Source organism: Crocodylus siamensis, chromosome 11 (assembly GCF_052110815.1).
Source record: "Crocodylus siamensis isolate JL-2025a chromosome 11, ASM5211081v1, whole genome shotgun sequence".
Taxonomy (NCBI): domain Eukaryota; kingdom Metazoa; phylum Chordata; order Crocodylia; family Crocodylidae; genus Crocodylus; species Crocodylus siamensis.
In genome coordinates this window covers 10928542-10945308 of record NC_143405.1, presented here as the reverse complement: position 1 = coordinate 10945308, position 16767 = coordinate 10928542, and the positions used below count along the sequence as shown (strand labels likewise).

At 48.9% G+C, this 16767-nt stretch overlaps 1 protein-coding gene across 2 annotated transcripts in view; it reads left to right on the top strand.

The window, feature by feature from the left end:
* The window catches only part of COL27A1 (collagen type XXVII alpha 1 chain), a 234622-nt gene that overhangs the window by 160454 nt on the left and 57401 nt on the right, over nt 1–16767 (top strand). For both annotated transcript variants that reach the window (XM_090021040.1, XM_090021041.1), the window contains exons 30-37: nt 4595–4648; nt 6238–6282; nt 6472–6516; nt 6736–6789; nt 8421–8474; nt 12577–12630; nt 14950–15003; nt 16386–16439. In XM_090021040.1, coding sequence (XP_089877166.1) covers nt 4595–4648; nt 6238–6282; nt 6472–6516; nt 6736–6789; nt 8421–8474; nt 12577–12630; nt 14950–15003; nt 16386–16439 — 414 coding nt within the window. The remainder of the gene's footprint in view (nt 1–4594; nt 4649–6237; nt 6283–6471; nt 6517–6735; nt 6790–8420; nt 8475–12576; nt 12631–14949; nt 15004–16385; nt 16440–16767) is intronic.

The window sequence follows — 16767 nt, the reverse complement described above, 5'->3', positions numbered from 1 at the left end:
GGAGGCTCCGAGTAAAGCGGAAGGTTTGCTGTTGCACCTAAGAAAGCTTCACCATGATTTCCTAGACCTCAGCGTGTAGGCTTCCCCTCTGCGGGGTTCCTTCTAGGAGGGCAGTGGTCTGTACTGCAGCACCTTCAATAAGGTCAAGTGCAGTTAGGGCCATTGGTGATGCACGTGGGGGTGCACGTGCACCCCCTGAGCTTGGCAGTGCCCCCCTGCAAAAAACATCACTGACGCTGCTGGCAGCACCTGCGGGAAGTCGCCGCTCACCCCCCTCACTGCCGATGCTGCTGGCGGTGTCTGCAGCGCTCATCACTCCCACCACCAACATCGCTGTGGCCGCCTGCAGGAGCTCCCCGCTCGCCACCGCCATGCCCCCGCCACTGCCGCTGCTGCCACTGCCTGCAGGTGGTCGCCGTGCCCTGGAACACCCCTTGCACCCGTACAGGCTGGGGACCAACTTACTAAGCAGCAGCTCTGCAGAAAGGGATCTTGGGGGTTACAGTGGACAATACGCTGAATATGAGCCAGCAACCTGTCCTTGTTGCCAAGAAAGCTAATGGCATCCTGTGCTGCATTAGTAGGAGTGTTGCCAGCAAGTTGGGGGAGGTGATTATTCCCCTCTGTTCAGCACCAGCGAGGTCACATTTAGAGTATTATGTCCAGTTTTGGGCCCCCCACTACAGAAGGGATGTGGGCAAATTGGAGAGAGTCCGGGGGGGTGCAGTGAAAATGGTGAGGGAGCTGGGGCACATGACTTCTGAGGAAAGACTGAGGGAACGGGGCTTATTTAGTCTGGAGAAGAGAAGACAGAGAGGATTGAATAGCAGCCTTCAACTCCCTGAAGGGGGGTTCAAAGAGGATGGAGCTGGACTGTTCTTGGCGGTGGCAGATGACAGAACAAGGAGCAACGGTCTCAAATTGCAGCAAGGGAAGTTTAGGTTAGATATTGGGAAAAACTTCATCACTCTCCTTTATCACTAGGAGAGTAGTAAAACACTGAAACAGATTACCCAAGGAGGTTGTGGAATCTCCATCCTTGTTGGTTTTTAAGACCAAGCTGAGATAATCTAGTTGGGGCTGGTCCTGCTTTGAGCAGGGGGTTGGACCAGATGACCTCCTGAGGTCCTTCCAACCCTAATTTTCTATGATTCTATGATCCCACTGATCCTGAGCTATTTATGAGACTAGTGTCTTCATTACAGCCTTATGTTCTAGGATCAGATGATGATGGCACCAGCCAGGCATCGTGATCAGCTTGTGTGCATGTGCCTCCCTGTAGCTGAGTGGCTGCCCTAGCCCATAAAGAGTCACAGGAGTTTTTCATAGTGCAAAAAGCCCCTGGTAATTGAAATGGTATTTGGCTGGGTCCTGACCTGTTCTTGATACCTGACAAGATTCACTTTGTATGCTGCACCATATCTGTGTGAAGCACACACCCCAAGCCTGTTCCATACTCGCATGTACTCTTATCACCTACTTTTTATTTCTCAGAGCCTTGTGGAAGTAAATACATCCAGGTGTTCGTAGAATCCACATGTGCACACAGAGGTATGCACACCTGTACACACTGATGCAGCCAGTGCCACCTAGCCTGGTCCACAGCTGTTGTAGTATATGGACTACCCTGTCTTGTTCACTATAGCTCCGTTACACCAGCTCACAGATCTGTCACCATATTCCTCTCTGGCATTCCCTGACCATGTTTCCATGTTGTGCTCCTGAATACTTCCACTGACTCTTCCTCAGTAAAAGAAAGACGGCACCTGAGCACTATTTTTGCTCATGCAGATGTAAGCTGGAGGGAAGCTGAGGACACTTGTACTGATATATGTTCTCTGTGCTTGGCATCCTAAGGCCAGTCTGATCCAGCACCTACTGAAGGCACTGGGAGCACTTCAGTGAGCTTTGGATCATGTAAACTTAATTTTCCAGTTATCTAACACCAAAAAATAACCCCAGGCATGGCCCCATTGCTTTGTTCTTGTCTTCTAGCCACCCCGACCTCCTGAGGGTAATTGCTTTGGTTTTATTCTGTGTATAACCTTGATTTTATATGACTTGCTGTTTTATAGCACTGTTCTTCAGGCTTTGGTCAACATTAACAAATAAACTTCGTGTTCCTCACTATACCCTGAAAGGGGACACTGACACTAGGCGTGTCTACATATGCATTTACACCGGCTTAAATTTATTGCGCAGTAAGTGGAAATAGGTTGGCATTTACGCATGCTGGTATTAAAGCGTATTAATGCTGTGTGTGGACTGACTTGGGACTAAAGGTGGTCAAATTTACACTCAAGTCAGCATAAGTTATCATGCGCAGTACAGGTGTGCATGTGTAGATGCGAGTCTGTACTGCACAGTAATTTCGGTTACTATGCAGTAAACGCGCACATGTAGACGCGCCCACTGTGCTGAGAGCACACACCTGTGTATGTGGCTCAGGTAGAAATGGTATTAGCTGAGGACCTGGTTAAGAGAATCCTAAAATGGTGTGTCACGTGTCCAGCCATACATACCCACCATGGCTGCACTGTTCCTGTTGTCCAGCTCTTTCAGAGACCATTATTTAGGTCCATGTCCTTATTGGCATGCTGTACAGGTTTGAGGTTATCCTGTCTCTATACAGCCTTGTGTTTGCCAAAAACAGCAGAATTTTCTGTATTATTTTATATTGATAGTGTTTGTCTGCTGTAATAAACTGGCTGTGTTTCCCCTACGTCTTTTGCTATTACACTACCTCCCTTTATGGATCTCTCTCTTGGGCTGTCACACTGTAGTTGCTTTGCTAATATATAGGCTTCCAACTCCGTTATTATATTTGGCTCTCAGTTTGCATCTCAATTAAGCAAATTGGCTCTTATTTTTCCCTATTTCCGCATTGGCCCAATCTCTGAATTCCTTTTACCATAACATTTCTACCACTGCTTTGTATTATTATTTATTATTTGTAATGCAGTAGCACCTAGAAACTCCAACTAAGATCAGGGTCCTATTGTGAGTAAGACATACATTAGTACCATCTTTTGAGCTATCTTTTTTTTCTCTTTTATTTCTTCTGCCTCCCTCCCCCATCCTCTTACTGTCTATCACCATCACAGAATTTAGACTTGGAGTAGGATGGTACAAAGGAGGGTGTGTATGTGTAAAAGAAAGAAAGAAAGAAAGAAAGGAGTTCCACTGAGATCATTTTAAGGCTACTCTTTTAATTCTCCACTGTTTAAGAGAGATGCTGTCCTATCCTATTACCACATCCATAAAAAAGAAGGACATATCTTAAGTGATGAGCATGACTTCCATGATATATGAATGGAGTGATCCAGCAGGTTTTGGCTAACCAGATTCATATTCCCAAGATTTTTTAACTCTTACAGATACGCTTAGCAAGATACTACCATGCACACCTGGTATGTTCTCACACATTAATAAGGTTCGCCCATACTCATGGTTCGGAGAAGTTTTGTACACACAAGCAGCACTCATATCAGAACTGGGCCAGCCCATACGTATTCCTACCCATTCTGTAATTAGATAAATACCTGGTCCTATTCGTAGCAATGTATGGGCCCTTAAGCAGCAGGTAGCTACAGTCAGCTGTCTAAATTGTAGTTATCTATACCTAATGAAAAATTACTCCACTGAACTTTAAGGACATCCAATTCTAAGGGAGGCCTGTGGACCCAGCATCCGAGTTATGGAGGTACAGCTTATAGTAGGTCTTGCGTATCTCTTTGGGCTCATGTATAGTAACAGGGATGTGGCCCTGGATGTGACTTAAAGCATACAGCACCCAAAGGGTTAAAACTGTAGGACTAGGGAGATATAGAGGACCTGTTTTCCTCTTCCAGCTTGCATTTTGGGATGAAGGTTGGCAAGACAGAAACAAGTGTTCTGCCCTGTTACGTGGGGAGAGGCAAACTACCAAAAACCAACCAGAGACCCAGAGGGTCCTCTGATCTCTTGAGAATCAGCTGTTGCATGATGCTCTGATAGGGCTTCCAGCACATTGGAAGCTGGGATTCAGGTGAGCTACACACCCTACCTGCAGTAGGATGAGTCTTGCAATGAGGAGCACTGCAGCAAGAGAGCAGCCTTGACTCCAAGGTGAATGTTACAAACAGACCAATAAACCCAGCCTTTTAAACCCATTGAACACCACAGCTATGCTATACATGCACATTCATCTGGGTGTAAAGAGCTAGCACCCTGAGGGTTAAGAGAAGAGAATTAAGGTGACTAAAAAGCATCACCCACCAAGCAGGACTCCCATCACCCTTCTCCTGTTGTACATCTTTGTAGGCAAAAAGCAGGAAGGATGAAGGCAAAGAATCGGACAAAGGGGTGGGAGCGAAGAAAGGGTGTCTGTTTCTCGGAGCCAGCCTCCTCCTGGCCCCAAGTGTGTCGAAGTGGGTAGGAGGGCAGGCTGCATGGGGGAAGCTGGGATCCTTCCCTGTGGCCAACTCTGTTAGCTGCACAAGAGAGACACCTGCTGATCAGTCATGGTATGGATCTCTGCTCTCTCCTCCCCCTCTCTCTTTTCTTTTCTTTCCTTTCCTTTTTTACCAGTATTTTTTATGTTTTTATTTTCTAGGGTGCCAGAGGCCCTGATGGGCCAGCAGGGGAGCCAGGTTCACAAGGTGTCAAGGTAAGATAAAACCACTTGTGAGTGTGCTTAATAGCTCCCCTCCTGGCCCAAGAAAGAATTGAGATGTCTCCCATCGCCACCCTCTTGCTGCTCTCAGCCTTTCCTGATGCCATCAGGATCTAGAAGGCTGCAATGAAGTTGAATAGCATTAATTCCATTCACACCAAGCATGCAGTGCATGCCAGCAGCATTTAGCCCAGCCACTGGTCCTCTGTGTAGCAATGCATGTTGCCTTCCACAATGGCAACCTCCTTAAATTCAGCTTCCAGGATCTGACACTTGCCACCATCAAGGCTTGCTAGAGTTAAAGTACCTGGCTGTCCCCGAACGTGCAGCCACTCCACTGTCTCACAGCATCAGGATCTGCTCACACCAGTTCAGTGCCCTGACAGTAGCAATGCTAATTGCCAGGTCTCCCAAAACCTTTTCCATCTGCAAGAGAAGCCAGGAGGACCCAAGAAAGAAATGTTGGGTAAGCTTATGGCCAGGCATACGCCATTGAGCAGAAATGAAAGCTCAGAGATGAGCCTGATAAAGTCCTAGCTGTTCAAGTGAGAGGCATCCATAAGGTAACCCGGGGCTTGTCTGCACACACACAAGCTGTGCTGCTGCAACTGTACTGGGACAGTCAAAACAGCACAAGCCCCAGCCCGCCTTCCCAGTGGAGGCACACTCCTACCAGTATAAGGATGCTTATCTCCGTATGATGGAGTTCCATATAGGAAAGGGGACAAGCTACAGCAGCATAATGCATCCTTAAACTGAGTCTACATCTGCCATTTGACCAGTTTAACTATATTAGTAATCACCCAAAGTTAGCGTGGTACAAAAGCTGCATGATGACTAAGCCTTGCCATGCCTGTTCACTTAAGGATTCACCCACAGAGTGTAAATCAAAGGCAAACGGGACTGTTATCCTCCCCACACTCTACCTTTGCTGTAGAGTAGGGCATTGGGCAGAATTTTTTTATGCAAACTGAGCGTGCTGAGCAGCTTCTTAAGGAGGCCTGTCCCCAGATGGATGCTGGCAAGGAAACTCCCTTTGAGGAATGGCCTAGTTTTTCTGTGGATGGAGGAACTCCCTATAAGTAGGGATCTCCAGAAATCACATAGGATGTGCCTCCTCTCAGTAGCTCCTTTAATTTTTATCATTTCGCCGCTTGCCCCCACCCCAGCCCAGATTGGCAGAGGGACTCTGCTGGCTAGGCCATTTGCCGCTGATCGCCAAGGAAGAACAAAACGCAGTTTTAAATATGCTACAATTTTTGCCTTCCCACCAGAGGCAGGGAGTTTCTTCCGTCCTTTGGGGGTTTTAGCTTCTTCCTGAAGAGCAGTGGCTAAACACCAAACATTGAATTGTGCGGCCCCCACGCACTCCAAATGCCACATGAGGCAGGGATGTTCCCTACTGGCAGAGGACAGACAGGGCACATGCCACTCGGCTGCCCTTTAACATGCTGGCAGGGGGCAAACGACTGAGCCTGAGGCTTTCTGCTGGTGATTCAGAGGACAGAAAGGCTTGGACATAAGGGGCGGCTAGTCATTAAACAGCCGGCCTGTGCTGATGTTGATGCCTTTGTCGTTTTTAGGGCCACCCGGGAGAGCAAGGCAAGCTGGGGCCAGATGGGCAGCAGGTATGTCCATGGGAGAGCTGGTGCCAGGTGGCAAATTGGCAGGCTCCCAAGTGCCACACAAGTGCGCACACTTGCAGGCACAGTCCCTACTGCTGTGAACTGCAGTTTTGATCGACTGTCCTGGCCAAGCTGCCCCAAAGCGTTCCCGCGAGGTCTCAGCCTCTAATTCCAGTCACTGTGTGTTTACAGGGGGCGATGGGAGAGACTGGGGAGACAGGACCACGTGGCTTTCCTGTAAGTGCCAAACACCTTTGATTTCATTTTATAAACTAATTTTTAACTGGAGTCCTTCGGTTTGGTTCCTGCCCCAGAAGGAAAAGCCTGAACAGTGTCTCAGTGATGGGCTGAAGGGAAACCTCTGTGTTTCTCTTATTAAATGTTTATGAGGTGAATGTGACATGCTGGGAGGCGTAAACAGTTAGGAGCTGATCATGGTGTCTTTCCTTATTCTAGGGTATCCAAGGCCCTTCTGGACCCCAAGGACCTAAAGGGGCTCCTGGTGACCCGGCAAGTTTCTTCTCATTCTCCCTTCATTTGTCTGGCTCTTTCTCCCTCCTCTCATTTCCTCCTCTGCCAGATCTTTGTCCCCAGTCTTCCCCCCTCCCCTCCTGGTGAATCCAGCTTAGATGGACTTCCGGCAGGGACCAGGAAGGTGGGAGGAAGAATGAAAGCAGACCTTAAAAAGCTGAAGAAGGCACTTAATTAGGCAGGGAGAGTGCGGAGTACAGAATGGGCTGGACCCAGCAGGGAAGCAGGAAGGAGGGATAAGGCTGGATTCTGGAAGAATTAAAGGGATCAGGTGAGATTATACATGGAAAATGAGAAAAGAGACTGGTTCTGACTCTGCCAGGGCACTGAAGGTAAGATCGAGAGCCTGCGTGAGGAATGGCTGAAAAAGCAGACCTGAGCAGACGGAGGAGACTGGCAACAACAGATGGTTTTGTAGTGAAGGCCCTGGACTGGGACTCAGGGGATCTGGGTTCAGTTTCCAAATTTGCTGCAGACTCCCCGAGTTGTGAAACTGAGCAAGTCACTTCGGGCCACGTTGTCGTCCACTTGCTAGACGCACGCGTGAACTTACGTACCTCAGTCCACTGCTGTTCCACCTGCTGGAGTCCCTGCAAAAAGCTAATGTCAAAAGTGGGTAGGTTCTCCTCCTTCTTGATGCTTTATAGTGACTCAGTCCTGTGGGTAAAATGATGGTGCATTACTGTGGTAGATGTGTTACTGGATTTTCTGGGACTTGAACAGAGTGAGACAGAATCAGACTAACAGGGGAAGAGAATCCCATCCTAGAATCCTAATACTTCGGCTCTCCGTTTGTAAAATGGGATAGTAACATGGGATAGTACTCCTGCCTTCCCATCCCAGTTTCTGTCCTTCTGTCTTATCTGTAAACTCTTCAGGGCAGGAATGGTTTCTTCCTATGTGTCTGCATAGCACCTCAGACAATAAGGTCCTGGTCTTGGAAATCCTGAGTGTTAAATAATAAACCAAATGCATGCAGTGAGGATTGGCAAAGATGATAGTCTTAGTCCAGTAGACTCCTCAGGAAAAACCTGGCCAGACACTCGTCAGCTTGTTAGAAGACAAACCCAGAGAGTTCTGCATTTGGGAGGATGGACTGGATCAGGCCATGTTGTTGAGAATGGTGAATTGGATACCTTGGATGTTATCAGAAAAATGGAGGAAGAGGGCCTGACTCCATCCAGAACCCATCCATCCAGGGGTCAGCTCAGAACCTGATAGACTACACAGGGCTGCAGTCTTGGAGTGACAAAGCAAGGCTCTGTCATAGCTGAAGGAGGGATCCTGTTGCTGTAGGAATGGAAATACAGTAGGGATGTGTGAGAGTGGATTAGAGGAGGGACACTAACATTACCAGCTCCAGTCACCTGACCTCCTCTGACCCTAAATGTTCTTTTGACTCTTCCTTTGCTGCTGCTCAAGTACTTTGCTGCCCATTCCTGGTTCTTTTACCTCTGTGGCCTTCTCCTGAACACCTTTGCGGTTTCCTTGGGCTGCAGGGAGAGCAGCCCAAGAAAAACGCTAACTATACTTTCCATTAGTATACTTAGGGGGCAGCTCTTCAGAAGTTAAAATGGCTGCATGAAGGGAGCTTTGTGTCTGTCTTGCAGGGGCCGCAGGGACCACAGGGGCGACCTGGACCCTTGGGAGAAATCGGACATAAGGTAGAGTGTGATCTTCGCCAATTTGTGCAGAACATCTGTCTGCTGCTGCATTCCTCCCTCACCCACCCAGCAGGGTAGAATCAAGAAGGAGTAGTAGCTGCCCAGTCACATTTCTAGCCTTGCATCCCAATAGAAGCTCTTGAGGTCAGGGGGAGAAAGAGGAGATTTCTGTGTGTTTTATAAGTTTGAAACTAGTTCTAAAGTCGGTGTGAAGAGGGCAAGAAGAACAGCACAAATCCAGGTCTCATCCACAGTACAGACAGAGCCATGTTGGGATTAACTAGGTTCTGCCCTAGCTATAGGTAACATAGTTGAATATGTCCACACACACACGCATTTATCTGCAGCAGGTATGTGTCATGTTTCTGCCACCCTACAGATCCAAGAGCATTCTGGGAAAGTCTGGCAATGTACCTCATATGGCTTCATCCCTTGAAACCAGTAGCTAAGCATTGATCCTGTGGTGCAATGCATTTTGGGCTGGTCTCCCACAGACACCTAGGAGGCAGGAGACTGGATAGCCCCTATTGCTAGACGGGCAGTCCAGTCTACATAAGAGAAGCAACATTTTAAAGACCTCTTTACAAGCAGGACCAAACATGGTATTGCCCAATGGGTGTTTTGACACATGCATTAGATCCAGGAGCAGTTTACTGGCAAGTAAACTACTCACGAGTAAACACTCCCAGGCAGGCATTCACAGGTGCAGGGAAGCAGGAGCAGATTTGCTGCTAATGGGCAGCAAACTGCTCCCACTTCCTAGGGCCCTACAGTGGGCCCCTGCTGCCACCAGGGGGAGCTCTAGGTTCCCCCTGGGTGCTAGCCCAGGGGCCGGCAGGGAGCACCAGGCCAGGAGATGGCTGTCTCCTAACTGGGACTGGGACATTGCACCCTGCCCCTGGGGGGCTGCCTGCTGCCAGGGCAAGGACAATGTCCCCCTGCCCCAGCAGCAGGGAGCTCCTAGGCCTGGCTCCCAGATCAGGGGCAGGGGACTTGGAAAGAGCTACAGAAGAGTGAGAAGTCCCAGCCCCTGCTCTGATCTGCCAGTAGGGCAACTAGTAGCTAGCTCGCTGTTAACTGCCCCACCAGCAGATCTACTCCATCCCTGCAACTCTTTCCGAGCCCTGTGCCTCAATCACCTGATTGGGGCACAGACTGGGACAGTTCCCAGCCCCCGCTCCACAGTCACAGGACAGGTGTTGGGAAGCCTGTTCCCCACTCCACTTCGTGATCACAGAGTTGGGTGGGAACAGGCTGGAAAGCTTGTTCCCTGCTCAACTCCATGATTGTGGAGTTAAACAGGGGACAGACTCCCTAGCCTGTTCCCCACCCAGCTCCACAATCACAGAGCTGGGTAGGGAACAGGTTCCCAGCCCCCACCGGCAGGCAGCTCCCAGTGCCAGCCCCACGACTGCAGAGCCAGTGCTGGGAAATATAAGGATCTCTCAGTGCTGGCCCCGCGATCACAGAGCTCATACTGGGAGATATGGATCTCTCAGCTTGAGCCCCGTGACTGCGGAGCCGCAGAACTGGTCACAGAACTGGTGCTGGGGGATAAGGATCTGCCAGCCCCCCACGCCCCAATCATGATGGCAAAGCAGAGGGAGATATAAAGATTGCAATTCTTGGAGCAGGAGGCTTGGAGCTCCCTCCTGCTGGGGCAGGGGGACATAGTACTCGGCCAGGCTCCGGTGGTGGAGCCTGGCCCGGCAGCAGGCAGCTCTTGTGGGGCAGAGAGCAATCTCCTGCCACTGGCTGACTGAGAGCTGATTTACTCCTGGTCAGGCATCTGCACGAGCACTACTGTGCAGTAAGTAATCACAAATAAATTTGGTACTTGCACTTGCAAGTAACAGGTTTACTTGCGATTAGTGAGGTTTACTCCCATCTCTGACTGGTTACCATTTTACTCATCCCAATCTTGGCATGTTCTGATCTTTAAACCCAGTCTCAATCTAACTCCTATGACTGGATGAAGGAGACTTCAGGAAATGCCTATGCTGCAGGCCACATTTATTTGGTGTTGCCATGGCCATGAAGCCAAAGTGACATATTGCAGAAAAAGGAGGGGAGCTAATCTTGAATGTTGCCGCCAGATTTGAAAGTACGGCATGGCAAAAGTTTGCTCCATAGAATTTCCTCTTATTCTCCTGGAACCTGGAGACCATCCACCTCTACAGTCCCAGCTGATCATGTCAGTCCTGATCAGCTGCATGTAGCTCCTCTCAGTTGCTCTGAGACCGTAATATAGTCAAGATGTTCATTCAGTGCTGAAACCAGCAGTGAAGGTACCTTTTAATACAGCCCACTGCAAAATTTATGAGTCATGGGATTTTTTTTTCCATTCTCATGCCTGCTAGACTGGACAGAGCAAGCTCGCGGTGAGGTAAACCACACTGGGGATCTGGAAAGCTGCTACTGAGCACTCTAGGTCCTTGCCTCCCATGAAAGCACAGAGCTACATATATTAGTATATCTCCTCCAGCAGCCTCTCTCTTGGACCTGCACTATTGGAAAAAACCAGGACGGGGTGGTTTTACTTTCACCAGAGCTTGGCTCTTCTCACTGCAGGACATTCCCACATTTTTCCTACACCCACCATGCCCCCACACACACACCCCCCACCTCCAATTCATAAAGCTGGAAACTGGCTTCATTCCCCTGGCTGCTGAGAGCTCCTGTGATTATGAGCTCTTGTTTCCGAGCTTCAGTGAAGAGGGAGATTGTGGTCTGGAGAGAAAATGCCATAAACAAATAACTAAACAACTCTGTAAAGCCATTTTTTGCTGTGCCACCTTGGGGCTTGTCTTACTGATTCCTGCTCCCTGAGCTGGCAGGAAGTAGTGTAAAATGTGCAAAGATTAAAGACACCGCTCCCCCTCATCGCTGGGGTGCAGGAGGTGTTGCGTGAGCTTTACCCTCCTCATAGCAACATTAAACACATCCTGGAAGGAAAATGCAGAGCTAGTACAAGAGGCACGTGCTGCTACCACTTCCCTACTCCCCACTTTCCAGCAAGTGTTTAATCAAGGCTTGCTGGGAGACGCTGCTTTCCGTATGTCCTCAGTGCATAGGTTCTGAGAAGGGCCTGCATTATCCCATCTTCCAGCTCCTTTCTTTCATGTAACACAGCTTAACTGCGGGGTGGCTATAGATCTGACTCCAACCCTGCTCATAATGCTGGGGTCTTGAACCTCTCATACAGCCAGACAAGGAAGATGGTGAATTCAAATGCCAGATCAGAAGTTTGGCAAGCTCTTTCTGAAGGGCTTGGCCCCAGGGCACCAGCTCCACCCACCTCCAGTGTAGCTTTGCTGTTCCTCAATCCCTTTCCTCCCCATGACAGGAGGTAGGTAGCATTTGATGGACAAATTGGAGACCTCGTCCCTGACCCAAGTGGTCCAGTCCTAGTTACCACACACGCATTATGCCACTTAAACTATACTGGATCAATCCCTTCCATCTACCTCCACTCAGATGGACATAGTTTTTCTGGCATATAATGGTATAGCCTGCCCTGTAAGAGATGCGGAGTAAGCTATGCCAATATAAGGCTCCTTCATACTGCTGTAACTGCATTCACACTAGGAATGGACATTAAGCAGAATTGTTATACTGGTACAAGACTGCACAGACTGGGCCTTTGAGTCTGTTAAAACAAAGGGGCAGATGACAAGAGTGGAGAGAAGAGGAGGGACAAAGCAGATGAATGTTTTTGTGACCCATCATCTTCGCTTCTATAGGTGATCTTTATATACAGTGTTCAAGTCTAGGCTTGGGCTCCTCCCTTCCTTCTTTTTCTTTCCCAGGGCTGGAGGTCAGCCCTTGAATACGCCAGGAGTTTGAAGGAGTTAGAGGGAGATTGCTTGGCAAGCAGGGTCAGGAGTGTGTTGCAGGCTGGGGGGAGTAGGCAAGGAGAGACACCCTTGTGGAAACAGGACACAAAGAGGCACTTGGCTTGTTCTTTAACTTTTGTGCACACTAAGCCAGTTCCAGGGAGGTAATTACACTGCAACCAGGGCTCCTCTGTCCCCAAAGTGCTCTGCTAAAGGGATTAAGTCTTTGATCTTGCTCTCCACTTAGCAACATTATTTTTCCACAGGGACCGCCTGGCTCAATGGGACAAGCTGGCCTTCCAGGTGAACCTGGCATGAAGGTAAGAAAAACACTTAGCACTACTTTTCTACGGGAGAGAGATAATGGAGGCTTTTGTTCTGGCTGGGAGTCTGCTGTTACACCAGCTTGCTAGAGGACACAGGCAGTGTTTTGGAAGAAGGTATCACGTGAAGGGACGGGGGGCAGCCTGTCTAGTTCCAGAGGGCAAGGTCGAACTGCTAAGGTTAGATGCTGTAGATAGGTATGTACTGTAGAAGTGGACAAGCTGGTTAACCCTCAGTCAGCCCAAGCCGGCTGATATAGTTCAGTGAAGAAAACCCTTTATGTTACTAGATTTCCTGTGCCCCCAATTCCCCAGTGTGGGCTGCTGTAGCTCTTTGATAAAAAAAGGTCATATGAAGGAGCCCTTTGACCTCTGTTTTGGATAGTGAGGGAGACTGAGGAAGGGAGACCCTGATGCAGAAACCAAGGCTCATTGCAAACCTGTAATCCAGCTATTTTATTCACATGGAAGGGCTGGGCTGGCACGTAGGCATAAAATCAGAGAGAGGAGCCTGAGGACTGGGATGTAAGGGCATAACAGCTTTGGAAAAAAGAAGAGTCTATGCCCTGGGCACACTTAAGAACTGGCTTGCTGCACTGCTGTGGGACTGCAAATGCATCTTTTCCCCTGAATGAGCCTTGTAACTTTTATCGCTAGAGTTAAATGTGATCTCTATGCAGAGCAGCTCAGAGATTTTCCATGCTCCCCTTGGTTTTTGAAGGGGGCTACTGTATAGACAGTCTCAAACCGCCTGCAACTCTGGGATTAAATACAATTCCTCCCCGCCACTCCCAGCCCTTGCCACGTTTTCTTTGGCAAGCCTTCTGACACATCACTGGAGCTACTGTGTCTTTGGATCCCTGATACTCCTCTAATGTTTCAGTGCTACTGCTTCTGCCTGCCACTCAGCGCCTTAATTACCTTCCTGGGGAACAGAACGCCATTGATCCTCTCAGGGAGCCAGCATCCCCATCCACGGGACTGACAGTGGCAGCTCTCCTGCAGCTCCCGTTGTGAGCAGGAAGGAGGGCAGGTGCTTGGATCCTCTGGACAGGCTGCCTCAGCTGAGCCAGGCTGACAAGGAATGTCGGCCAAACATGAGCATATTGTTCGCAGTGCTAGTTCCTGAGAAAAAGCTTTTGAACCTGTTGGACAATATCCTACTACTTGAGCTTGATTGAAAAGGAAGGAAGGACGGAGAGGAGCATTCTGGCAATGCAGAAATGTCAGGAGCTCCCACTTAACCGACCTTAGCACAACAGCTCCTTGCAGTGAGTTCACAGCCTGAGAGAATCCCGCTGCTCTCCTCTCCTTGGCCTCACAAGGCTTGGGACATACTAGGACCTCTCAAAGCAGCAATGATCTTTGAGCTGTGCGTGCTGGAGCTGCAGGGTGGTGAGCGTGGAACAGGCCACTACAGAGCAGGCCGCTGTGGCCAAACTTTCTTATACTTTGCACGTCTCTTCCTCCTCTGGTTGGCTGCTGGCTGCATCCCTGTGAGACTACATATGTATATAGCTTGAAGAGCACTTTGGAGTGAAAAGCCCTGTGCAGATGTACAATGGAAAGTCACAGGCAGAACTAGTTTTAGAAAGATGCGTGGTGTTTCAGAGGGAGGCGGCAGGGCGCTGGGCGAGAAAAGACATGCTTCCTGCGTGGAATTCTTTGCAAAACTGCCACGTGGATCTCGACATAAAGCAGACTCCCCCCCAGCACTTCACCAAAATCTATTTGCTTAACTGCCAGCCCCAGGGACACCTCTGGGTCACTCTTTTCTGCAGTACCTTTAATTCCCGTTCTTCTTAGCCATGATCAGTCATGCTAAGGATCAATCACACTGCTGTTTCCTGCAATGTGTGTGCTCTCCTTCTCAGGCCAGTTACATATCTGTTGTGGTGCAGCATTAAGCCCCAGCTTCTGGTGTCACAGCTGCTGTAATAAGCTGGTATGGAACCGCTGCCTGGTTTGAGGGGCACAGGGAATTCCTTTTATTTGCAAAAGTCCACTTTTTTGATGGCTACCAGCTGTGCTGATTCCTCAGCCTATTGTGTAGCAATCAGATATACTCTACAAGGTGCATGCCAGCCTAGAACTTGCCCCAAGGTGGTGAGCAGCTTGGATCCTGAAGGGGATTCTAGGTACCCCACTGACACCCCTCTCTCCCCCAAAGAATGGACAATCACATTTGAACTGGATCAGATAAAGGACAAGTCAAAACACAATAAGAAATAAGTGCATGCAGCAAGGGAGGAGAGAGTCACCCTCACCCTGTGTGTTTAATACTGTCAACAAGCAAATTGTGTCTGTGTTTTTTAGGGTGATCCAGGACAACTGGGGGTCCCAGGAGAACAAGGCCTCATTGGTCAAAGAGTAAGTACTGTTAACTTCTTACTGGAGTCCTCTTCATTTTGTGGACTCTGCTACCTGAGCAGGCTGAACCATGGTGCACAGCTAGGTGTAGAAGGGGATAGTGGTGAGTTTATACTCCCAACCTTTGGTAGAGACATTATGTGTCTGCATTGATATGGGATGAAATGAGTCTTCAGCTAGTAGCACATTCTTACCCCTGGGACAGCACATCCTGGAATTGGACCTTATCCTACAATCCTTTATCATTGCTATATTGCATGGGCCCATGGTAGTGGTATAGCTGTGGCAAGGATGGGAGTGAAGGTTGTACCATAAAAGGAAGGACAGTCTTGAAATTAAGGCACTTAGGGGAGTTAGGGGTTTGCATTCAGTTCACAATTTGTGTACCTGCTCTTTTAGGTGAATAATGTAATCCCTGTTCCTCCACTGTGATATAAGGAAAATCGCACCCCCTACAGGTGTTACAAAGAGATATATTCTCCAGTGTATATCCTCTGGCCCCACAGTGATGGGATCCGTTTAAGATCTGTTGTCACCTCTGAAAAAGTCTAGCTAGAAATCACAAAGATCACAGGGAGAGTTTTATAACAGTGGGGAGGATGATCCAGTATCCTGGCCATTTCTTCCCAATAAAAACGGATAACTGCATGGGAGTTATCAGTGAGCTCCACTTGCCTGCAGGGTAATTATGCAATTGGTACTGGACATGCTATGTTTTAAAGTGCTTCTGAGCTCCTCTGGGTATGAAAAGGGCTATATACAAACAAGGCTATTCTGTTCCCGAGTTGTGCACTGCCTGGGTGTGAGTAACTACAGGTGGCAGGAAAATTCTCTAGGTAAAGGACAGCATTAATAGGGAAAACACTGCATACAGTATGAATATGTGGGAGGGAGCCAGAGATTGAATGAACACACAGATTGAACCAGGCCAGTGGTTTTTATCCCTTGATCTCAGGACAGAGGTCAGTTGTTGGAGAAGGATGGGGAACTCCAGGCAGGATGAATACAGAAACTGAAATAACCCCTCAACCAAGAGAAGAGTGGGCTTCCTGCAGGTCAGGGATGCAGCCTGTTGAGAGGGAATCCCAGAACTAATCAAGGAGAGAGAAAGGGTCTTCTCTCAGTCCAGGAAAAGCTCGATCCTGTTCCTCTCTTGACCATAGTCCTAAATCACACTGATCAGTACACCCCCTGTCAGCCCACACCTGGCAGTACAGGTTTTGTACCCTGCACCAAAGATATTTGCACTGGGCACACTCAGCATTAAGCTCCCATTGTTGCAATGGGAAGTCATTCCCATTCTGAAAGGTTTTGGTTGATGAAGGTGTGAGACACAGAGACTGTGGGAGATACTGTACTAAGCTGCTCTATCTCTGTTGCAGGGAGAGCCAGGACTGGAAGGGGACAGTGGCCCACTCGGACCAGATGGTGTTAAGGTAAAACTCCCTTTTACAGCATGTTCTTGGTCCACAGGTTTCCCTGTCACAAATCTGACCATATGTAGTCCTCCTTTGCAGAAGGGCCAGAAAGACCAAGTACCAAGCAAAAGCGCTAAGCTAAGCTAGCTACCTGACCCCAGTCCCAAGACTCATGTACCACAGATCCCTTCCCTATGCCCAGCCCAGTAGCTAGGGTTGGAGGAGCAATCCCAGAATGACCTGGCAGGAATCCAGGGCAAAACTTTTCCTTCTTTGTTAGCTGCTGGGTTTATCTTGCATTGTTGGAAGCCTATGCGCCCCCATCAGCCCCCAGCTCTGGGTTTCC